Source organism: Crocuta crocuta, unplaced genomic scaffold (assembly GCF_008692635.1).
Source record: "Crocuta crocuta isolate KB4526 unplaced genomic scaffold, BGI_CrCroc_1.0 scaffold133, whole genome shotgun sequence".
NCBI classification, from domain to species: Eukaryota; Metazoa; Chordata; class Mammalia; order Carnivora; family Hyaenidae; genus Crocuta; species Crocuta crocuta.
This window is the reverse complement of record NW_027529438.1, coordinates 5,803,276-5,828,596: the sequence shown is the minus strand read 5'-3', so window position 1 is coordinate 5,828,596 and position 25,321 is coordinate 5,803,276. Positions and strand designations below refer to the sequence as shown.

Below are 25,321 nucleotides of genomic sequence, written 5' to 3'. Positions count from 1 at the left end.
CCCACGGGTGTTTATGGACATCCCTCCATGGAGATCTCCTCGCTTTCCCATGACTCACTCATGCCTTGGTGAAGTTTTCAGACGGTCTCTAATCTAGACTTCAACTAGCCACTCTACGACTACAGATTGGATTAAAATAATCAGCTTTCTTCTCTTTATATGACCTCAGCTCATCTACCAACACCAGCTGCCCTTTGGGACCCCAGTCATGACTTCATTTTCCCTGCAAATCACCCGGTGGGTTACAGCCATAATGTCAGCTGATTGGTGCTATTTATTGGCTATCTCAGGGTTTCCGGTACTCTGGAATGCACCCACTGTCCTTCATGGAAAAAAACATCGTGGAATGAAAGGTTAATCAAGCCCATCTCAGTCCAGAGTTCAGTGTTCATGTAGAATTTGTAAAGGCTTCAACACTGTCGTGATATGAGCTTGCTACCCGCCTGTGTTTATGCATGAATAATGCAGAAAGTATGAGTAACCATTAATTTAATCAGCGAGGCAAAGTAGCCTAGTCATAGTTAAGAAAGCAACTTCCTTGCTATATATCTAAGGAAGGATTCACATATTAACCACCTTCTACCTCTGCGGAGCCCCAGGTGCTTTGGTTACTAACTGGGTGAATGCTTCAGGCACTATTTAAACCATGACTGATTTCATGGCAGACTTGTCTGGACATATAACCAGGAGGTAGGGATACATGCCTCTTTCAACATCTCCTCCTAGGACTCTGAAAACAGGAAATAAGGGATAAGTGGCCCAGGGACTCATCTTACTCCTCTTATGCTTGAACATCATTGGAGGGAATATAATTTCTAATGACCTGCATGCAAGTCTGTTAGATAACAAATTTCTAATATCAGAACTCTTTCCATCTACTGAAATTTGTAATAAAAACAATTACATTTTTGCTCTAATTTTTCATATTGACTAAGTATTTACAGGAAGGAAACTTTATGTTCTCTAATGAAATCGAAAGCTAAGAATAAGGGAGGGAGGAGCCTCAGAACAGTTTCATAATCTCTCTCTGGGGGACAGCACAGGACGAGGAAACCAAAACTAGTGAAGTTGTAAGTGATTCTACCCGGTGCCATTTTTGCTTGTTATTTTTCAAAACACTTCTTTTTCCTGTGCCCTTCGGGAGATTATAATCGCTTGCAATTCAGTCTCTAAAGGCTTTGCTGATTTATTTTTTACCTCAAACAAAATAAGCAGTGATTTCTGCATTTCTGAAGAAGACCTCAAGATCCGGACTTGTGGGGAATTCAGCAAGGTGAGGCCTGTGGGCTTTCTGTCAGGAGATGTGGGCACCTATTGGCTGAGCAGGAAACAACCAGGGGGTTTTGATAATAAAGAATTAGGGGTAGGGTGGGGTGTGGGCTGGTATCAGCTATAGTCAGAAAAATACAAACAGTAGCTTGATTCTATTTTTTTAAGTTTATTTATGTATTTTGAGAGAAAAAGAGACAGAACAGGGGAGGAGCACAGAGAGAGGGAGAGAGAGAGAATCTCAGGCAGGCTCCGTGCTGTCAGCTCAGAGCCCAAAGTGAGACTTGAACTCGTGAACCATGAGATAAGGACCTGAGCTGAAATCAAGAGTCAGGCACTTTACCAACTGAGCCACCTAGGCGACCCCAACAGTAGCTTGAGTCTAATCCTTTACAGCTTAGACAAAAAAACAAAACAAAACAAAACAAAAAAAAAACCCCAGACATTCTTATCTCACCACATCTGAGGCCTGAACAAAGAGATACATTTTGACTATAGAAGATATTAAAATTTATTCCCTAGGTGACTATTGCCATGAGTTATATTTAGAGAAAGTATTTAATTTCTTCCCCAGAAAGTACACAGGAAACATGGTGGCTGTGGCAGGGTCCCGGGGAAAACACACACACACACACACACACACACAGCAGAAAAAATTTCATTTCCACAGACACAGTTATGCACAAATATGGCTTCTTTACCTCTCTTAGTCAGTTGTATTTTTATCTTATACTCCAGAGCCATTATTTCAGTTCCTGTTAGTATTACTTTCTACCTTCCTCAAATTTACTGATGTCTTTTCTAGTGGGCAAGATGCAGGGGAGAGGAAGAGAGTCAGTCATAATTAGATCTCTCCTGCCCACTTTCAGAAGTGTTGAGCAACTTTCTGTATGGCCTGTTATAATAATATTTCATTTGCTCTTAATTAGAGTGTGAGATTTTTTAATGCTGATTTCAGAATTTGGGGTATGTTAGATAAACCTAGTTAATTATGTTTACTAATTGTGTTGGTCCTATTTTCTAAATTTTTACTGACTTTTAAAAATTTTATTTAGTAATTGTGAGGTGAGCTAAAACCACCTACTATGAAACTGTGAGGTTTTTGTCCTGTACTTCTCTCAGAGTTATATATCCAATAATATGATGTATATTATACATGCACGTATGAATATATGAACATATATATATAAAGTGTGTGTGGCTGTATGGAGAGAAACATATGACCTAATAGTACAAACATATTTTTTTATATATTTTATTTATTTCTAGGAGAGAGAGAGAGAGAGACAGCGTGAGCAGGGGAGGGTCAGAGAGAGAGGGAGTCACAGACTCTGAAACAGGGTCCAGGCTCTGAACCGGCAGCCAGCACAGAGCCCGACGCGGGGCTCGAACCCACGAACCGCGAGATCATGACCTAAGCGAAAGTCGGACACTTAACCGACTAAGCCACCCAGGAGCCCGCAAACATATTTTTTAGATTATTGTATGTGCATCATGTTATAAAATAAATTACATAGTATTTATAGCATTATAAAGGAATATAACAGAACAAAAATAATATGTATTTTCTATTAGTAGGTAAATACACAATCACAACAGTTTTATTTCCCTGGGACATCAGCTCTGTCATTGTGTTGTGCTCTGATGACAGTTTTGTCTTCAGATCTATTTAAAACTACGCTAATATAGATGAACTGGTTTTCATTTGGTTACTCACCACATGATAAAATATTTTTCTCTTATTTCCCTGCCTTTAAGTGATCTTTTGTTAACAATATATTGGCAGATGGCATAAATGCAATTTGACTGAAATTGTCACTTAACTCATTAGGACCATTTCTGCGTGTGCTGATCATTAGGGGGTACAGTTTGGTTTCTGTTATGCTCACTTCCGTTTATGCCACTTCTGAATTCTCCTTTCTCGAGCTTCTGTTTTTACTTATGCCTTTATCTCACCCTTTAAGACAAATACATTAGTGAAAGGCTCCTTTGGTTTTACTTCCTTTCCCCACCCTGTCGATGTGCTTCCTGTTTCTCTTGTCTTCTGTTGAAGCTGTATTTCCTCATAAGACAGAGGCACACCTCGTCAAGGTAGTTGCTTACTCTTCCTTTCCGCCTGGCTTGCAGTAGTTCTGGGCTCTATGTGTTATTTTTANCAGAGCCCGACGCGGGGCTCGAACCCACGAACCGTGAGATCATGACCTAAATGAAAGTCGGACGCTTAACCGACTAAGCCACCCAGGCGCCCCATGTTATTTTTATTATTGAATATTACTTCCAATATATGTTTATCTATAAGTCTTTCTACATCTTACAAACTACAAAGCCTTGAATATCAGAGAATAGTTTCTGAGGCCCCCACATTTAAATATCAGTTTGGCTAGCTTAGAATTCTACTCTCAAAATTATTCTGCCCTCCCTCTATGCGGACAGTTCCCTGGGGCCACATACGTTTTGAAATTTACAATTGGGGCATTTCTGTAATACTACAGGGCACCCAAGTGGCTCAGCTAGTTGGGCATCTGACTTTGGCTCAGGTCATGATCTCATGGTTTGTGAGTTCAAGCCCCACATGGGGTTCTCTGCTGTCAGTGCAGAGTCTACTTCAGATACTCTGTCCCCCTTTTTCTGTGCTCCTCCCCTGCTCATGCTCTTTCTCTCTCTCTCTCAAAAGTAAATAAACATTAAAAAAAAAAACAAGAAACAAAAATAAATACTGTAATACTAGAAACCCTAGAGGAATCTGGATGATTACTCTAAAATCAAACACACCAGGTGCGCCTGGGTGGCTCAGTCGGTTAAACGTCCTACTTTGGCTCAGGTCATGATCTCACGATTCGTGGGTTCTAGCCCTGCATCGGGCTCTGTGCTGACAGCTAGCTCAGAGCCTGGAGCCTGCTTCAGATTCTGTGTCTTCCTCTCTCTCTGACCCTCCCCTACTCACGCTGTCTCTCTGTCTCAGAAATAAATAAAACATCTAAATTTTTTTAAATAAAATAAAATAAAATCAGGCACACCAATATTATGGCAATAAAACAAGCATGTTCATACTTAAGAGGAATGAATAAAGGTTAGACATAGCCTCCTGTCACCTTGGATCTTATTATATTTTATTTTGCAAATGAATTATGTTGTCACACTCATACATAGCACACACAACACAAAAATTTCATCTTAAACAATATTCAGTTTTGAACTAGATATGGAATTTGGACAAGTACTGTTTGAAAATTACCCTCTTTTACTGCGGTGGACAGCCTTGCTGTTGAGCACCAGATTCAGTCTCCTCCTTGAATCTTTACAGGTAATCTTGTCTTTATTTCTGGAAACTTTCAGAGTTTTTACCTTGTGATTAATAATCTTCAGTTTCACTATAATACATCTTATGGATTTATCCTTCAGTCTATGGGCCTGACCAACCTGAGGATGCTCACCCTCTCTCAGGAAGGAGTAATTCACAGCCCTGGGAATTTGAGCATGCTAACTATACAAAAGCTACACAAACACATGGTCCCTAAATGAATTGATGAATTTAAACAGAAAAAGGGAATCCATACCATGTACTGAGTGCCCTAAAGGAAGTATGGGAGGTGCTAAAGAGGTCCAGAGGAGTGACCTTCAGTCCAATACAGGGACTCCGGTGGCTTTCTGAAGACAAAGCCTCAACAGAGTCCTGAAGGCTCTGAGGACTTAGTCACAGGAAAAAAGGTGAGTTCAGCTTGCTAGGCAACGGGGAAGGAATTAACAAAGTCCTGACTCATGAAAAGGCGAGATGTGTTGTATATTTCTGGAGCATAAGCCATAAGAATTACAAAAGGTATAGATGTAAAAAATGATGCAGATTATTCAAGGCTCTCCAAGCCAGGGTGAAGAGTAAGAAATTTTTCAAAAAGAAAGTGGGGAGTTCCTGGAAGCCATCAAATGGGACAGAATCATGACTGGATAGAGGGACATCTAGCTCTCCAAAAGAACTGTTAAGAAGAATTCAGCCTAGGGGTGCCTGGGTGGCTCAGTCAGTTGAGTGTCCGACTTCAGCTCAGATCATGATCTCACAGTCTGTGGGTTTGAGCCCTGCGTCGGGCTCTGTGCTGACAGCTCAGAGCCTGGAGCTGCTTCTGATTCTGTGTGTCCTTCTCTCTCTGCCCCTCCCCTGCTCATGATCTGTCTCTCTCTGTCTCTCAAAAATAAATAAATTTTAAAAAAAAATTTTTTAAAGAGAGGAATTCAGCCTAGAAGGGTAAAATCAAGCAACTGCTAAATAATTGTGCCGACTAAGTGCAGTGTCCCTGCTCCAGCCAGAGTGTAGAACTCCGGCAGAAGGGCTACTAAATGGTCCCAGAAAAGAAATGCTGTGATTGTGCATGAGGAAGCAGGTAGAAGTCCAGCAGGGGACAAGGGCACAGAGGACACAGAGGACATGCCCAAACCTCAGGGAGAGAGGATGCTAGAAGGACTGACTAAGGGAAGGCGGGTGGATAGGGGTGAGTCCTTGGCATAGAAGCAAGTGCCCTGGTGATAGGGACAGTCATGGAAGGTGAGAGACTGCTGTCCAATCTGCCATCAGAGAGGGTAGCAGGGGCAGGAGCCAGCGGGCAGACATCTAGGGAGATAACGCAGCCCCAGCAGGGGATGGTCACTGGGAGCGGGTGCCCTGACATCGCACAGCCCACACTCCACACAGGGAAACAACTACCTCTTTCCTGACCTCCTGACCCAACACAACTGTCAGTATTAAATGAAAAGATTTTCTGAGAAGTTCCTAACACAGCAGATCTCAACCCAGTTTGCACAGTGACACACCTGGTCTTTGTCACACACACTCAAGGACAACACTTAGACAGGGGCCACTCATGCACATGGACACAACCAGGCTTTTTAAATGGTCCAGATGAAGATATAATGCCCTATGTTTTTTTTCACCTGCAGGCTCAGCCAGACCTTGAGAGATGGAGAAGGAATGCAAGAAAATCCTTCTGCTGAAAGGGCTTCAGCCCCTCAATGACGATCAGTTTAGCATGGTTAAGTCCCTGATGGATTCTGATTTGGAACTGACTCCAAAAATGAAAGAAGAGTATACCAAGGTCAAGATCGCTGACCTGATGCAAAAGAAATTCGGGGGGATTACCTGTGTGAACAAACTCCTGGAGCTGCTCAAAGACATAGAAGGACTTGGAGACATTGTTAAAACTATTAAAAATGAAAGGAGAAAAGGTAACGGAGAGGAGTTCTCACTGTCATGTGCACGTCGTCTGTGCTCAGCAGAGCCTTGGTGCTGGCACAGCTGGGAGATCCCTTCCCCAATCTATGACTCAGATGAGGTGGCCCTTCAAGTTTCAACAGGTTGACAAGTTAGACAATTCCTTTCCTACAAAGGGGGCCACTGTAGTTTAGAGGGTGTGTTTTGGCGATGTGAGTAAAGAAAAAAAGCAGAAGGAGTTGACGAGAAAGGCTGAGGCTTCCCCACTTTAGAAAGGTTACAGGGTGACAGAACAAAATTAGGAAAAATCATGCTTTTTAAAAATAACGAAATCAGTTTATATAGTGCTCTCTTATAGTATTTATTCCATCATTACTGTATTCCCTAACAGCAAATGGGAGGCATTGCTTAGAGAAAAACTTATCTCTCGCAGATGTAAAAAATATTGCCTCGTATAAAATCACTGGATCATAAAAGCATACTTTAAAAAGTCGAGTATCACCAGTTTGTCACATCATTAATTAGACCAGGTTTCCTTTCCCTGGTTGCTGTAATTCAAATAGATCTTCTATAGGAGATAACCCACCGTTGGCATTATGAAAACTTAAGACTCTTAATAGGAAGATATAGGATAAAAGGGTTGGAAAAGGGCTGGACTGAGGTACCTGGGAGTCTGGGTGATGGAGGGGTGGGCTTGTGGGTTTGTGGGCTGCAGCCTGAGGCTGTAGCCCGGCTGGCTGGCTGATGGACACAGGAGGGGCAGAAGCACGCTACCTCAGACCCACAAGCAGGAGTTTAGAGGAAATAGCATAGAAAGTGATGCAGTTTCCCTAGACCAGCTCCTTTGGATTTATCTTGTTCTCTTTACTGCCTCAGTTATGAAGAAATACAAAGTACAGAGACCAGCTCCCAAGAGAAAAAGAAAGCAGGAAGCATCCAGTACTGATGAATCACCATCCACCACGAACCAAGCTTCAGAAGCAGTGGATGGTACACTTGCGACGAAGGTAGGATGCTCAAGATGCTACTGAAGAAGCTTCCACTATGGCTTTCCCACTAATTACCTTCCTCGGAACACTTAGTTCTTTTTCATTTCTCGACCTGCAAATAGAAGAATTGAGAAAAAAGGGATTCCAGGGGCAAAATGAAAATGAGGTTTGGAGTCAACAAACCCGTAGTTAGCAATCATCTACCTGTAGCTGGCAATCACCCATTATGTTTCAGAACTCTGTTCGCTATAACCTGTGTGTATAACTCCCTGGGAAGGAGATATGGAGCCATTACTCCTCTTTACATGTGGGATAAGGGGAAGACTCACTAGGAAAGTATCTCACCAAAGAGACAAATTCAATTCTAGATTTTCCAAATCCTGGTGCAGCATCCTTCGGGCCACAGGGAGGAGGGGAGATTCCCAGCTGTTATGTCAAACACCCGTCAGTGTGGGCTGCATGCCTCCCTGTCATCTCTCAGAGGGTGGGCACCATGGAGTGCCCTCGAGTCCTGAAACAGAACCTCTAGTATACTTGGAATCTAGTAATAAAAAATTGATTGGCTTAGTAGTAATGATGTTTTATCTAATAGACAAAAACATTATCCAGAGGGTTGGGATCTACTTTCAGAAAAAGAAAGCTAAAGCCACAAACAATGATAAATCAAAGAAGACACAGCCAACACAAGAATGGAACCAGATTCCTGAAACTTCAGTAACAGGTGCATGGTCACCTGGGACCTTCTCTCAGCCTCCTCGGATGTCTCCATCAACCTCAGGCAGCAGTTCCTCGACCAAGGTACCATCTTGCTCTCCCCCATACTTGTACCTCTCTCTACAACATAGTACAGGAATCATCATGACCTGTAAAGAGCTTCTCAGTATTCCCTACTATGTATAATTTCCTTACATAACAAAAGTCACTCATTAGTTTATTAAATGCAGATAGTGAGATTTCAGTGTAGTACAAGTCCTTTGCTATTTGAAAGTATGCATTTTGAAGTAATTCCTGATCTCAAGAGGGTTACTGACTTGGTGCAGGAGTAGGGGTAAGGGGTGGCCAGACCATTAAAGATGAACATGGGAAGATATTTATCCTTTAGATTCCTGTCTCCTTTTCCCCTTTCCCCTTGGCTTACTGACCATACTTCTGGATTCATTTCCCATATTCGGGGCTTCTTCCCACCTCAGATGTGTAGACATAAGCTATTTCTGTTCATTACTCTTATCTTTTCACTGTATTCACTGACCCGGATACACCCACCTTCAGACACCAGCCCAACTCCCTTCCCCCCAGCAAGTCCTCACTGACATGCCCCCAACAATACATCACAACTTCCCACTGCTGGCTGTCACAGGTCCTTTGGCTTTTTTCCCCCAGCATTTTTCACCACTATAATGAGTGTAAGTTCCTCTTTTATGGGACAATAACCTCAAATTACAGGAAAAGACCAGACGAGGTGGAGAGGTGAGTGCACATGCGTGCATCCGCTCCCTCCTAGGTGGCCTCTGTCACACCCTGACATGACCACGGTGGTTGCCTACACTCAGGAGTATAATCTCCATTCTGTGGCAAATACACAGGCAGCCTGAGGAATGGGCAAGGCAGCATTTGAATCACTATTCTCTAATGTAGGTTGTCACCCAAGCTCCAAGCTGCCATCTGACCCAGGCTGTACCCCAGCCCCAAAACACATGTAGCACTTGAGAACAAACTCCCTAAAGACATGTTTCTCAAGTTGTGTCTTGTGGATCTTGCTATTGTTAGCACCCCTAACTCATAATCCCTACACAATCTCTCCAGTACTTACCCATGGGATGGAGCTAGCAACCTGTGCCTGTTAGACTCTAGGCCCAGATGGCCACGGATGTGTCCTTATCAAGTCACTGAAACCTCAGCTGCTGTCTCTCTGCTATGACAATGACATATATGCACATCTCAATATAACTCTACTTTGACCATGCATACTGGCTTGGAAGTGACACTTTTGAAGTCCCCAGCTGTTTATATACGGACACAGTCATTTCTATTCTGAGAGAATTCCTACGCTGTCCTGAAAACTTCTGGAGAACAGGGACTCCAGGAAGGCTCATCTGCCCCCTTGGCCTCTTTCACCTAAACACACATGTAATCAGTTCTTCTCTGGGGTCCAGTTGCCTGCACAGGGAGCCTGCAAAACATGTTCACCATTCAGTCTGTGCTTCATTGGGTGAGCAGGAAGGCCTTGCTATGATTCATCACTGGATCTCCCACTGATTCTCTTCAAGTACAGGTTCTGGTCATTTTCTTTCTCAAAACCAAATGCAGACGAATATTACCTTTGATTCCTATTGCTACATGTCTCCAGAAGCAAACAGCTCAACACATCATGTTTAAGGAACTAGAGAGGGTGAAAAAGGAAATACCCTGGAAAGGAAAATAAGTAATTATTATTTTTAAATATTATCCAATCAAATAGAATATTTTAGGCACCAGGTGCACTTAGATGGTTCAATCAGTGGAGCATCCAACTCTTGATCTCTGCTCAGGTCATGATCTCACAGTTCCAGAGATCAAGCCCTGCATTGGGCTCTGGGCTGAGAGTGAAGAGTAGACTTGGGATTCATTCTCTCCCTATCTCTCTGCCCCAACCCACTAGCTCTTTCACTCTCCCTCTCCCTTTCTCTCTCTCTCTTTCTCTCTCTCTGTCTCATTTACTTTCTTGCTCTCTCACACCCAAAATGAATAAACTTGAAAAAAATATTTACAACACCTAAATGCCACTGCTATGACAGAAGCTTTCACTTTAACTGATTTTGAAGAATATCAAGATGCTATTGTCATTAATTGCTATCTGTGGCAGAAGTGAAGAGAAACTTCTTTAGTAAAGTATTTCCATACCATCAGGAGGAACACACACACAACATGAAGCTTCTACAGATCAGAGCAGAAATGCAACTCCCTATGTAGATCATGAAATAGCAATGATATTGCTGACATCGCTGTGTATTGACCATGTAGTAGTACTGAACTCTAAAACCTGGATGCTCTGTGTCCATGATCTCATTTTGTCTTTATAACAACATTCATTGTTTATCACTCAGGGTGTTATTATTTGTCACATTATGAGAAAACTGACATTCATAGAGGTTAAACATGTTCTGCAAAGGTCACACAGGGCACTAACACTTGAGAACTTCGAGGGCACAAACAGAATCCATGTACCTGTGTGGATGTTACAATATTTCTTAAATATTTTGAAAACGTAGGAATAGACAGTGTCATGGGTGGGCTTGTTTCCACAGCTAAGACTCTGTAACTCTTCGAAAGAGGAATGAGAGGTGGAGGGTGGTCTGAGGGTGTTTTAATAAGGAAGCTGGCTGCCAGAGGCAGGTATTTCCAGAAGCTCCCACATATACAACTTTATCAACAAGCCACACCTGATGAACTACTCATATAGATGCTAAAAGTGGTAAGAGTGGTGGTAAATGTGTATTGGATGCAGAATGGTACCTATGGGCTTTGGTTAGTAATGGTAATGGTAGTCAAGACAAATGATGTTACAGCCTCTTCCTGCACTTCCTGAAACAATCATAAAAATCCAGGTACTGGGAAAGCCTGTGTGAAATCTTTATTGGGTTTGTCTGTTCTTGAGATCCCAGAAGGATTTGGCTGCCAGTGCAGAATCCTGCCTCTGGAGTTATGAACTGGGGGTATCTGTCTGGTTGATAAACAAAGCATTTACAGGTTTTCTAAGCCTGAAAGACAGGTGATAGGAACTAATTTGCTTCTTTGACAAAGCACAAGGCTATAAAAAACTTGATTAATAAAACATCCCAAAATGCAGGCAAAGTCGTTCTGAGACCTGCTTCCATTCGACCCGGTAGCGTTTTCTTCCAGTCCACAATCGACGTGTTGTCTTGAAGAACTTGACATAGGGTCCTTTGAAGCAGAGACAGAACTAGAATTGCATAACATTCCAATGAAATTTCAATCATCTGTGTTGTTAAAATTTGCAGAGGGATGTTTGTAATCCTGGTTGGGATCCAAGCTGGGGAGTGGATGGAGATATTCTAATATGTGCTAGTATTTCAGAGTGAAGATCCTGGTGTTTGTGTGTGTGTGTGAGAGAGAGAGAGACAGAGAGACAGAAACAGAAAGACAGAGACAGACAGAGACAGAGAGACAGAGACTGAGAGAAGAAGGAAGGGAGAGAAGAGTGAGCAGGAGAGTTGAAAGTGAGAGAAAAAGAGAGAGAGAGAAATACTGTGGCTCATCAGATATTGAAAACTATTAACAAGCGGGTGAAAAACTACTTTCAGAAAAAGAAAACACTAACCATAAACACTGCACAACCTCAAATGATGCAGCCAAAGCAAGGAAGGGGTCAGCTTGGACAACCTTCGGTAACAGGTGCATGGTCACCTGGGAGCTGCCCTCAGCCTCCTCAGATGCCTCCACCAACTCCAGGCTGCAGTTCCTCAACCAAGGTACCATCTTGCTCTCCCCCATACTTGTATCTCTCTCTACAACATAGTACAGGAATCATCATGACTTGTAAAGGGCTTCTCAGTAATTCCCTACTATGTATAATTTCCTAACATAACAATAACCATAACAACAGCCACTGTCTTTCTGCTACGACAGTGACATATGGGCACATCTCAAGGTAACTCTAATTTTACCATGCATACTGGCTTGGAAATGACACGTTCTAAGACCCCGTCTGCTTAACCAAGTGATTCCCTAGACAAATGACTCCCATGAGAATATCGACTCCCATGAGAACAGTTCTGCTGTCCTGAATCCTCCTTGGTGCACAGGGACCCCCCAGAGGCTCATCTGCTCCCAAGCCTCTTGTACATAAACACACCACCATGTAGTGAATTCTCCTCTGTGGTCCAGACACCTATACAGGAGCAATATGAGTTTCTGATTGTACAGACTTTTCTTCATTAGATAAGCACAAAAATCTTGCTCCGATTCATCATGGGGTCTCCCAATGATATTCTGTATGGTGTGGGAGCTGTTCATTTTCCCCCCCAAACCAGGTGAAGACTGGTATTACTCTAGATTCCTAGAGCCACGTCTCTTCTAAAGCAAACAGCTCAGATCATCATGTTTCTACAAGAGAGCAGAGTGATGAAGAAAATAATCTGTATGGGGAGGAAATCAATTATTATCTTTAATGTTATTCAGTCAAAAAGAATATTTACAGCATCTAAATGCTACTGTTAATATAGAAGCTTTCACCTTCCCTGATTTTGAGAGAATATCAAAATGCTCTTGTCAATGAGAAATATTGCTACCTGTAGCAAAAGTGAAGAGAGAAGCTTCTTTATTAAAGTAGTTCCCATATCATCAGGAGGGACACACATGAAGCTTCTGCAGATCAGAGCAGTAATGGAAACTCCCTGGGAAGTTCATGAAACAGCAATGAAAATATTAATATCTCTGTGTATTGACCCCATAGAGTGTTGACTGTAAAACCTATATGATCTGTGTCCATGATTGCATTTTGTCTTTGTAGAAGCATTTGTTATTTATCACTAAGGGTTTTTAAATATATGAATAGACAGTGTCAAGGGTGGACTTTTTTCCACAGCCAAGGCTCTGGAACTCTTCAAAAGAGGAATGAGAGGTGGAGGGTGGCCTGAGGGTGTTCCATTCAGGAAGCTGGCTGTCAGAGGCAGGTATTTCCAGAAGCTCCCACTTCTACAACTTTATCAACAAGCCACACTTGTTGATATGATGATGAACTACTCATATAGATGCTAAAAGTGGTAAGAGTGGTGGCAAATGCATATTGGATGCAGAATGGTAACAAAGGGTTTTTGTTAGTAACAGTAACGGTAGTCAAGACAAATGATGTTACAGACGCTTCCTGTACCTTTGAAACAATCACAAAAATCCAGGTACTGGGAAAGCCTGGGTGAAATCTTTCTTGGTTTGTTTCTCCTTGAGATCCCCGAAGGATTTGGCTGTCTGGTGCAGACTCCTCCATCTGAAATATAAACCAGGGTAATCTCTCTGGTTGGTAAACAAAACATTCACAGGTTTCCTACACCTGAAAGATAGGTGATAGGAACTAATTTGCTTATTTGCCATAGCAGAAGACTGTAAAAAAGCTTTATTAATAAAACATCCCAAAATGCAGCCAAAGTCCTTCTGAGACCTGCTTCCATTGGAGCCCAGTAGGGTTTTCTACCAGTCCCCAAAACCACGTGTTGTCTTAAGGAACTTGATACAGAGCCCTTTGAAGTAAAGGCAGAACTAGAATTGCATAACATTCCAATGAAATTTGCGGAGAGATATTTGTAACCCTGGTTGGGGTCCAAGCAGGGGAGTGTATGGAGGTATCCAAATATGTGCTAGTATTCCAGAGTGAAGACCCAGGTGTGAGTGTGTGTGTGTGTGTGTGTGTGTCTGTGCGTGTGTGTGTGTCTGTGAGAGAAAGAGAGAGAGAGACACAGACAGACAGACAGAGATGGAGAGACAGACAGAGATACAGAGAGAGGAGAGTGAGTAGGAGAGTTGAAAGTGAGAATGAGAGAGAAAGAGAGAGAGAGACGAAGTGAGATAGAGAGAGAGACAGAGAGACTGTGGCTCATTGGATATTGAAAAGTATTAACCAGGCAAAAAAAAAAAAACACATTACTTTTAGAAAAGGAAAGCACTAGCCATAAAAACTGCACAACCTGAGATGATGCAGCCAATACAAGGATGGGGTCAGCTTGGACAACCTTCAGTAACAGGTGCACGGTCACCTCAGCCTCCTCAGATGCCTCCATCAAAGCCAGGAAGCAGTTCCTCAACCAAGGTACGATCTTGCTCTTTTCCATATTTGTACCTCTCTCTGCAACATAGTACAGGAATCATCATGACCTGTAAAGAACTTCTACTATGTATAGTATAAGTTTTTACATAACAATAACAATAGTAACAGCTGCTATCTCTGTACTATGACAATGACATATGGGCACTTCTCTTTTTTTAATTTTTTACTGTTTTATTTATTTCTCAGAGAGAGAGAGAGAGAGAGACAGACAGCACGAGCAGGGGAGGGTCAAGAGACAGGGAGATACAGAATCTGAAACAGGATGCAGGCTCTGAGCTAGCTGTCAGCACAGAGCCCAACACGGGGGTCGAACCCACGAACTGTGAGATCATGACCTGAGCCAAAGTTGGACACTTAACCGACTGAGCCACCCAGGTGCCCCAAATATAGGCACTTCTCAAGATAACTTTATTTTTGCCATGTAGATTTGGGTGGAAGTCACACATTCCAAGTTCCTTTGTGCCTAAACAGGTGACTCCTTAAACAAATGACTCCCTTGAGAATTTCTATTCCCATGAGAATAGATCTGCTGTCATGAATCCTCCTTAGTGTACAGGGACCCCACAGAGGCTCATCTGCTCCCAAGCCTCTTGTATATAAACACACCATGGAGTGACTTCTTCTCTGCGGTCCAGCCACCTGTACAGGAGCAAACTTGGTGTCTTATTGTTCAGTCTTTTCTTCATTAGATGAGCACCAAATCCTGCTCTAATTCATCATGGGGTCTCCCAATGGTTTTCTTTACAGTATGGGAGCTGTTCACTTTTTCCTCAAAACCAGGTGTAGACCAGCTTCACTCTTGATTCCTAGAGCTACGTCTCTGCTAAAGCAAACAACTCTGATCATCATGTTTCTAGAACAGGGCAGCGTGATGAAGGAAATAATCTGTGAGGGGAGGAAATCAATTATTATGTTGAATATTATCCAGTCAAAAGAGTGTTTACACGATCTAAATGCGACTGCTATGAACAAAACTTTAACTTTCCCTGATTTTGAGAGAATATCAAGATGCTCTTGTCAATGAGATAAATTGCTACCTGTGGCAGAGTGAAGAGAGAAGCTTTTTTATTAAAGTATTTCCCGTGTCCTTAGGAGGGACTCCCATATGACATGAAGCTTATGCAGATCAGAGCACTAAGGAAAATTCCCTGGGTAGTTCATGACACAGCAATGACAATATTGACATCTCTGTGTATTGACCATGCAGTGTGTGCGGACTCTGAAACCTGTGTGGGCTATATCCATGATCGCATTTCATCTTTATAACAGCATTTATTATTTATCACCCAGGGTTTTAAAATATATGAATAGACAGTGTCATGGGTGGGCTTACTTCCAAAGCTCAGGCTTTGTAGCTCTTTAAAAGAGGAATAATGTTGAGGGTAGTCCCAGGGTTTTCCAATCAGGAAGCTTCCTGACAAAGACAGAAATGTTCAGAAGCTTCCACTTCAACTTTATATACAAGTCACATCTGATGAACTAGTCAAAAGGATGTTAAACGTGGTAAGAGTTGTGGCAAATGCGTATGGGATGCAGAATGGTACCCATGGGCTTTGGTTAGTAAGGGTAATGGTAGTCAAGACAAGTGATGTTACAGACTCTTCCTGCACTTCCTGAAAGAATCACAGAAATATAGGCACTGGGAAAGCCTGGGTGAAATCTTTCTTGGGTTTTTCTGTCCTTGAGATCCCTGAAGGATTTGGCTGCCGGGTGTAGAATCCTGCCTCTTGAGTTATGAACCTGGGGGATCTGTCTGGTTGATATATAAAGCATTCACAGGTTTTCTACACTTAAAAGACAGGTGATAGGAAATAATTTGCTTTTTGCCAAAGCACAGACAAAAAAAAAACTTGGTTAATGAAATATCCCTAAGTGCAGGCAAGGTTGTTCTGAGACCTGCTTCCTTTGGAGACAGGTAGAGTTTTCTCCCAGTCCACAGTTCATGTGTTGTCTTGAGGAACTTGACATATGGCCCTCTGAAACACAGGCAGAACAAGAATTACATAACATTCTAATGAAAGTTCAGTCATCTGTGTTGTTAAAATTTGCAGAGGGATGTTTGTGATTCTGGTTGGGATCCAAGCTGGGGAGTGGATGGAGATATTCTAATATGTGCTAATATTCCAGANTAGAATTGCATAACATTCCAATGAAAGTTCAATAATCTGTGTTGTTAAAATTTGCAGAGGGATGTTTGTGATCCTGGTTGGGATCCAAGCTGGGGAGTGGATGGAGGTATCATATATGTTGGAGTTTTCATAGTGAAGATCCTGGTGTNCCTTGAGATCCCTGAAGGATTTGGCTGCCGGGTGCAGAATCCTGCCTCTTGAGTTATGAACCTGGGGGATCTGTCTGGTTGATATATAAAGCATTCACAGGTTTTCTACACCTGAAAGACAGGTGATAGGAATGAATTGGCTTATTTGTGACTGCAGAAGGCTGTAAAAAACTTTATTAGTAAAATATCCCAAAGTGCAGTCAAAGTTGTTCAGAGACCAGCTTCCATTGGAGCCAGGTAGGGTTTTCTCCCAGTCCACAATCCACGTGTTGTCTTGAGGAACTTGACATAGGGTCCTTTGAAGCAGAGACAGAACTAGAATTGCATAACATTCCAATGAAAGTTCAATAATCTGTGTTGTTAAAATTTGCAGAGGGATGTTTGTGATCCTGGTTGGGATCCTAGCTGGGGAGTGGATGGAGGTATCCTGTAAGTGCTAGTATTCCTGGGTGAAGATCCTGGGGGGTGTGTGTGTGTGTGTGTGTCTGAGGGCTCACACGCACGTGTGTTTGACAGAGACAGACAGATAGAATGACAGAGAGACTGAGAGAAACAGAGAGACAGAGTGAGGGAAAGAGGAGAGGGAGCAGAGGAGTTGCAAAGTGAGAGACAGAAATAGGAGAGAGAGAGAGATTGTGGTTCATCTGATACTGAAAACTATTAACTAGGGGGAAGAAAACTACTTTCAGATCAAGAAAACACAAACCATAAAAACTGAAAAACCTGAGATGATGCAGCCAACGCAAGGAAGGGGTCAGCTTGGACAACCTTCAGTAACAGGTGCATGGTCACCTGGGAGCTGCCCTCAGCCTCCTCAGATGCCTCCACCAACCCCAGGCTGCAGCTCTGCGACCAAGGTACCATCTCGCTCTTCCCCATACTTGTACCTCTCTCTACAACATAGTACAGGAATCATCATGACCTGTAAAGAGCTTCTCAGTAATCCCCTACTATGTATAATTTCCTAACATAACAATAACAATAGCAGCTTCTGACTGTCTTCAGTGACAATTACATATGGGCACATCTCAAGATAACTCTACTTTTGCCATGTATACTGGCTTCAAAGTGACACGTTCTAAGTCCCTTTCTACCTAAACAGGTGACTCCTTAAACAAATGACTCCCATGAGAATTTCTACTCTCATGAGAATAGTTCTGCCTTCCTGAATCCTTCTTGGTGCACAGGGACCCGAATAGAGGCTCATCTTCTCCCTCAGCCTCTTGTACATGCAGAATGGTACCCATGGGCTTTGGTTAGTAATAGTAAAAGTAGCCAAGACAAATGATGTTACAGACTCTTCTCTGCATTCCCGAAATGATCACAAAATTCCAGAGACTGGGAAAGCCTGGGTGAAATCTTTATTGGGTTTGCTATCCTTGAGATCCCTGAAGGATTTGGCTGCCGGGTGCAGAATCCTGCCTCTGGAATTATGAACTGGAGGAATCTCTCTGGTTGATAAACAAAGCATTCACAGGTTTTCTACACCTGAAAGACAGGTGATAGAAATGAATTGGCTTATCTGCCAAAGTACAAGGCTGTAAAAAATCTTGGTTAATGAAATATCCCTAAGTGCAGGCAAAGTCATTGTGAGACCAGCTTCCAATGGAGCTGGGTAGGGTTTTCTCCCAGTCCACAATCCACATGTTGTCTTGAGGAACTTGACATAGGGTCCTTTGAAGCAAAGGCAGAACTAGAATTGCATAACATTACAATGAAATATCAGTCATCTGTGTTGTTAAAATTTGCAGAAGGGTGTTTGTAATCCTGGCTGGGGTCCAAGCTGGGGAGTGGATGGAGGTATCCTAATATGTGCTAGTATTTCCGAGTGAAGATCCTGGTGTGTGTGTGTGTGTGTGTGCGCGCCCACGCACGTACGTGTGCCCATTCACACATGTATGTGTTACAGACACAGAGAGAAAAAGAGAGAGAGAGAGAGAAAGAGACAGAGAGAGATGAGGGAGAGAAAGAGAGTGTGCATAAGAGTTGGTAAGTGAGAGAGAGAGAGTTAAAGGAAGAGAGAGATTGTGGTTCATCTGATACTGAAAACTATTATCCAGGGGGAAGAAAACTACTTTCAGATCAAGAAAACACAAACCATAAAAACTGAAAAACCTGAGATGATGCAGCCAATGCAGGGATGGGGTCAGCTTGGACAACCTGCAGTAACAGGTGCACAGTCACCTGGGAGCTTCCCTCACCCTCTTCAGATGCTTCCACCAACCCCAGGCTCCAGTTCTGCGACCAAGGTACCATCTTGCTCTCCTCCATACTTGTACCTCTCTCTACAACATAGTACAGGAATCATCATGACCTGTAAGGAGCTCCTCAGCATTTCCCTACTATGTATAATTTCCTTACATAACAAAAGTCACTCATTAGTTTATTAAATGCAGATAGTGAGATTTCAGTGTAGTACAAGTCCTTTGCTATTTGAAAGTATGCATTTTGAAGTAATTCCTGATCTCAAGAGGGTTACCGACTTGAGGAGTAGGGGTAGGGGGTGGCCAGACCATTAAATATGAACATGGGGAGATATTTAGCCCTTAGATTCCTGTCTCTTTTTCCCCTTTCCCCTTGGCTTACTGACCATACTTCTGGATTCATTTCCCACATTCGGGGCTTCTTCCCACCTCAGATGTGTAGACAAGCCATTTCTGTGGCTGGGAATTCATTACTCCTGTCTTTTCACTGACCCGGATACACCCATCTTCAGACACCTCCCTTTCCCCCAGCAACACCTCACTGATGTGTCTCCACAATATATCATATTTTTCCTCTGCTCGATTTCACAGGTCCCTTTATTTTTCTTTTCCAGCTTTTATCACCACTATAACGAATGTACCTTCTCCTTTTATGTGAAAATAACTTCAAATTATAGGGAAAGACTAGACTAGGATGGAGAGGTGAGTGCCCAGGCCTGCATCCACTCCATCCATCCTAGCTCACCTCTGTCCCACCATGACATGACCATGGTGGTTGCCTACACTTGGGGGTACAGTATTGACTTGGAAGTGACTTGCTATGTCCCCATCTGCCATCTTGGGGCATTGTCATCTTTTCTCCTGTCAGAATCCTTCTGCTGCAGTGAATCCCCCATGGGAGGGACCTCAGGAGGTTCATCTGCACCCTCAAGCTCTTACACATAAACACACTACGTAGTCATTGCTTCTCTGAGATCTGGCCACTTGCACAGGAGACCTTCAAAAAGATACCTGACCTTTCAGTCTGTACTTAATTAGGGGAGCATGAAAGCTTTGATCTTATTCACATGGGGACTCCCAACAATTTTCTCTAGAGTGTGGGTTCTGTTTGCTTTTTTAATTCAAAGCCAGAAACAGATCACTATCACCTTTGATTTCTGTTATTATATGTCCTTGAAGGAAATAGCACAGAACAGCATGATTCATGAATAAGGTGGGAAGTGGAGAATATACTCTGAGAGAAAATGACCTGCTTATGCCTTCAAAATATTATCCAAACCAATGTTATTTTCTCAGCCTCCAAGCCCTATTCCTGTCATGCCAGTTTATGATGACTGATATTTAAAAGGCAATAGCTCTAGATGATCTTGTCAATAAGATTACTGAGTATATGTGGCTGATCCAAACGAAGAAACTTCTTTTATAAGGATATCCCTGTAACAAAGATTCCACCAACAGGGTCAACACAAAGCATGAAATATCTGTTTATCGGGGCAGACTACAGGATTAAAAAAAAAAAACACGGAAAAACAATGATGATGTATTTCTGTGCACTAGGCATTTACTTGGTGCTGGATTCAAAAACAGGCTTTGCGATCTAATGCTTTAACATTTAGGGGGATTTCTTTTCTCTTTGTAGAGCTTTTTCTATGTCTTCTGTTTTTTAGAATCATGAGGTCAAAATAATTCAATGCCAAGGAAGCATGTTTTCAGAAAGCTCATCCTTCTGCTGTTCAAAAGCTTGGAGCCAGGACATTATTAAATTACGAAAGTTTATGAGCTTCTCCAGTGATTGCTTAACTAATCTCTTTCTAGCACAGCACTTCTTAAAAAAGGGCTCATGGCTTCCTTCTTTCAATTGTGACATCTCCTGGGATCGGTTCCAGATAAAATCTGTGGTTTCTGACTAAAGCCGGTCCCACTGTCAGTGCTGTTAGAGTGATTTATTTTCTTTCCTTTGTATGTCTTACTTTGCTCACTAAAATGCTGATTGGTAAATTAAGATAATATATTTACCCTCATGTCTAATGGGAATCCCATCACAAAGGCATAGCTATCTCCCTCTTCTTCTATGCTTGCCAGAGCTCTCCTCAAAAAAAAATTTTTTTATCTTGGGTTAATCCCTTTAACAGAAAAAATAATATTCCTCCCAAATTTATAAAACAATGGATAAAATAAGTACAATGACATGTAACTCTTCTCCATGTCTTCCACAGGCTACCTTATGACTGGTCAGCCATCTCTGTCTAGATCATTTTTTTCCCCAAATCCATCCAAGCTGAGTGTTTCTAGAGGCTCAACATTAAGCCTAAGGTGACACTCACTAGAAAGAGACTGTGTATTCCCATTCTTAACTGTGCCACTTTTTGATGTGTACTTCCAAGTAGAAACCAAGATTGAAGGCTGTACCTACAAAAGCTTCCAGAGAAGAGGGTTTACAGACAGGCCCCAAGGAAGTGATGGTGCTGAAAGCAACAGAGCCATTTGCATACGACGTCATGGGAGAAGAGAGACAGATGTTTCATGCCACTGTGGTTACCGAGAGCCAATTCTTCCAAGTGAAGGTTTTTCATGTCAGCTTGAAGGAGAAGTTCATCCCAAAGAGAGTGATCACCATATCAGATTATATTGGCCGCAACGGATTCCTGGAGGTGTACAATCTCTCTTCTGTGTCTGATGTTAATCCTGACCGAAAGATGGAGGTCTCAGGCAGACTGATCCAAAATGCAAACGCAACTCGAAAAATCAAGGATCTTCTCTTGGAAGAGACAGGAACATTTGTGAGCGGGGTGTATCAGGTGCATAAGGTAAGCCCACACCATTGTTTTGTACTATTTTTTCTGTACCCCCAGAATTTGAAGGTCTGAACTTGCCAAGTGGGGTCTGGTTAACTTCTTTTTTCTTCTTCTTAATGTTTTATTTATTTCTAGGAGAGAGAGAGAGAGAGAGACAGCGTGAGCAGGGGAGGGTCAGAGAGAGAGGGAGTCACAGACTGAAACAGGATCCAGGCTCTGAGCCAGCAGTCAGCACAGAGGGGTCTGGTTAACTTCTGAAACAAAAGAACTCATGGCTCCAATGACCAGGGTAGTTGGGTAGAATTTTCCCACTTCAGGATGTGAGATAGAAAAAATTCTTCATTTTCCTCTTCCAAAGGCAGTGCCATAAAATTCTACAGAAAAATATTTCCCCAAATCCTTAACATTTATCAGATACGATGATCCATTCACAGGCACCCTGGCCCAGTACAGTGCAAATTTTCTATCAGTACACATATCCTTATGATTTTGTTTGAGTTCTGTCTCATCCATTTCAGTGACAGCTTAACTTGATTGTGAGTAAAGAATTGTCCTCCCAAACTTGAATGCTAGTTGTGACCATCCGAGTAGGAAGTCAACAGATAACTCTGCCCTGAAATGCAGCTTTTTCCTTCTACCTGTGTTGTCTCCTGTGCCCCATGTAAGTGGCTGTGCACACAGGTGTATGTGCAGTACACTGAGGGAGAAGGAACCTAGAACAATGTAACTAGAAGATCGAGATTCAGGATTTGGGCAGATTGGGAAGAGTGAATAGTGAATGTACAGGAAAGAAGTACAGACTGAAATGACATAATCTATTTAATGAGGATTAATGGCAATCCTCCTCAGACTCATAAGGAGAATTCTCTAAACAAAGCATCTTAAGCTATTTTTTACCCCTCATTCTGGACCTCCAGTACATATTAACCTGTTGGAGACAAAATTTTCCACCCACACCCTGTGTTTCTCTAGATATGGAAAGCTGATCCAGTTCTGAGGAGGAGGGTGATGATTTTCTTTTGCAGAAAAAGGTGTTGAATCAAAGCATCATTTTCTATGAAATACAAGATAATACAGGGAAGATGGGTGTCATGGTGTATGGACGACTGACCAAAGTCAACTGTGAAGAAGGCGACAAACTCTCCCTCATCTGCTTTGAACTAAGTGGGACTCTGAGACAGCTGAGATCTGTAACTCACAGTTTCATCAAGGTGGGAACTTCTGGGGAACAGCATTATTCCAATGTGGAAGACTTAAAGAAAACTAGGTCAACTGTCCTTTCTATCATTCTTTCTTTCTTTAAGAAGGAGGTTTTGAATTGTGTTGGAGAGAGAAGCCCCAGAGAGGCCTTCAAAAGATATAATACCTAGCTTACTACTACAAAGTTGGTTCAATCCATCAAAGCAGTGAGATTATGTAGTAAATTTGGGTTTCATTAAGGCTTATTTCTTTCAAAACCCAGCTCTATGATTTTCTAACTGGATAGTGAAGGCAAGCACCAGAAACCTCGGTTCACCATCTCTAACATGGGGGAAATGCCATCTATCCCAGAGGAAGGCAAACAGGGCTCACACCGGACCTAAATGATCAAGAGTGCCCCTGAGTACCTCAAAACACAAAGTGACCTGCCTTTAGTGAGATACACAGACAGAGGGGGTTGGTTCTACAGGACTAAGTCCATGCTGTTTGTCCACATGAGATTGTGGGAAGACCCTCAAAGACTAGTACCAGAATAAAATAGATCAAAGGTTGACACATCCAGACCCAAACCAATGTCCACACTCTTAGATATCTCCAGTTCTGAGACTTTCAAACCTTCCAGCCTTTCCATTCCAGCCTTAACCCCCCTCCTACCTGTCTTCCCAGTGAAAACCTTCCCCCTCAACCTTGGCATTGAGTAGACCTGCTCCTTCCTCTCTCCTGCCCTTCCACATGCACGTATGCTTTGTGTGTGAGTGACTACCTCATTTTAGGGTCTCAACCAAGGTGGGAGATGACTCATTCATTGAAGGAAGAGTGAGAAGAACCTTACAGAAAAAAAAGGGAAAAGGGGATGAAACTGGTGGTCAGAAGACAGCGTTAGTGCAGGGAGAAAGGTAGAATTAGCTACCTCTCAACTGCTCTAACTTCATCTCTTTCTTCTTCAAGGTCATCAAGCCCAGGAAAAACAAGAAAGAACAACTCAATCCCTATTTGTATATGCAAAACTTAGCATAATGTCCTTCTAAAGACCTGGATGCCATTAACGATGTATATGGAAATAAAATCCAAATACAGAAAAGCTATATATGTATGTGATAGAAATTCAGTGATAGATATACCAGCTATTAATTCTAGGAAATAGAGTGTTAATGGATACTTTTCATTTTCTTTTTTATACCTTTCTGTGCCACCCTAATGCCATATTTTGCATATATAATTTTTATAATTTTTAAAAAATAATAAACTTTTTCTAAAACTCTGCTATAACAGGAGTCTAATTCATAAGCACATTGCTTAAAAGTGAATCATTTACAGAGAGGGAGGCAAACTGTAAGAGACTTAAATACAAAAAAAACCCTGAGGGTTGCTGGAGGGGAGTTGGGTGATGGGATGGGTGGTGGACATTTAGGAAGGCACTTGTTGGGATGAGCACTGGGTGTTATATGTAAGTTATGAATCACTAAATTCTACTCCTGAAACCTTTACAACACTAGATATTAACTAATTTGGATTTAAATTTAAAAAGTAAATAGTAAAAGAAAAGAATATAAAAAAAAAGTAAATCATTTGTGACTTGTAGATCAGGTTGGAGCACACAGGCCCAAAGCAATATTTGCATTTATGCCTTGGGTGCGACCTTGACAAGGGAAGGCTGGGATCAAGAACAGACATGTTTAACAGGCTCTGCCATGCTCAGAGAAACCCTGCTGAGTGCACATGTCAGCACAGAAATTCTCTGTGCTGCAGTTGCTAAGCCCTGTTTCCTAGGAAAGGATTGCTTTAGCTCAGAAAAGTGGGAATCTATTCAGAATTGGTTCCCCTGAAGAGGCATAATGCTAATTATTCTGCCAAATAAGTCACCTTCGGGCAATTTACATGAAGACTCTTATGTGTTGCACGTGATTCTAGCCCCGTTTGATGTGGAATGACTGGCTCCATTCCCTTACTCGAGCACCAAGAGCTCATAGCTCTCCGGCCATGTCTCCTGGATCTCATGCTGGATCTCATCCTATGTGGATTCCATCAGGAAGTTGCCTCAGGCAAAAGACCTGCATCGGGCAAGCACCGAAGAATAATTCATGTATTATAAAATTCTACGGCAGAAAGGAGATATCCCAAACCTGACATTTACAATAGATTTCTTGGTCACATATTTACTACCTGGTGTTTTACAAGCATTTTGTGTCGCTTGATCTTCAGCCTAGCTCTAGATGGTTGATAGTTTTCTCCTTTTTACTCTCCTAATGTGAGAAAAAGAAGGAACGGAAAAGTGAAATCACTTCCCTAATGATACTCAGATGGTCAGTCATTGTCCTTGATTGAGAATCACGCCGTGGTTCTTGTTGGGGGAGGTGTTAGAGGGAGAGAAGTGAGGATGAGGCAGAAGTTGAGAAGAATGGAATGAGGTGTCTCCCTCTGTGAAGGTCCAAGGATGTTTATGTGCAACTGATCTAGGAAAAGAGGCATTACAGATCTGCCTTTATGGTTTGGGGCCCAGGTCTATGGAAAAATAAGTTGTCCTCCCCTGTACTGCTTCCTTTATGAATGTGTGTCTTTTATTCTGGTAGGC

General features: G+C 42.3%; 1 protein-coding gene across 1 annotated transcript; it reads left to right on the top strand.

The window, feature by feature from the left end:
- Window positions 1-1,037: 1,037 nt before the first annotated feature.
- IFI16 (interferon gamma inducible protein 16) lies at window positions 1,038-23,984 on the top strand. Its single transcript, XM_077760027.1, has 11 exons — window positions 1,038-1,273; window positions 6,196-6,480; window positions 7,343-7,473; window positions 8,086-8,253; window positions 11,757-11,924; window positions 14,099-14,344; window positions 17,219-17,407; window positions 18,611-18,799; window positions 21,142-21,561; window positions 22,575-22,760; window positions 23,698-23,984. The coding sequence occupies exons 2-11, from the start codon at window positions 6,216-6,218 to the stop codon at window positions 23,764-23,766; spliced, it is 2,031 nt and encodes a 676-aa protein (XP_077616153.1). The 5' UTR covers window positions 1,038-1,273; window positions 6,196-6,215; the 3' UTR covers window positions 23,767-23,984.
- The last annotated feature ends 1,337 nt before the right edge of the window (window positions 23,985-25,321 follow it).

What these genes read in the sequence shown, in the direction of transcription:
- IFI16 (XM_077760027.1), top strand. Translation starts at nt 6,216, where the DNA reads ATGGAGAAGGAATGCAAGAAAATCCTTCTGCTGAAAGGGCTTCAGCCC. An exon ending in AAGAACTTCTACTATGTATA is followed by an intron (nt 14,345 to 17,218) that starts GTATAAGTTTTT and finishes ACTATTAACTAG; the next exon opens with GGGGAAGAAAACTACTTTCA. An exon ending in GCTCCAGTTCTGCGACCAAG is followed by an intron (nt 18,800 to 21,141) that starts GTACCATCTTGC and finishes ACTTCCAAGTAG; the next exon opens with AAACCAAGATTGAAGGCTGT.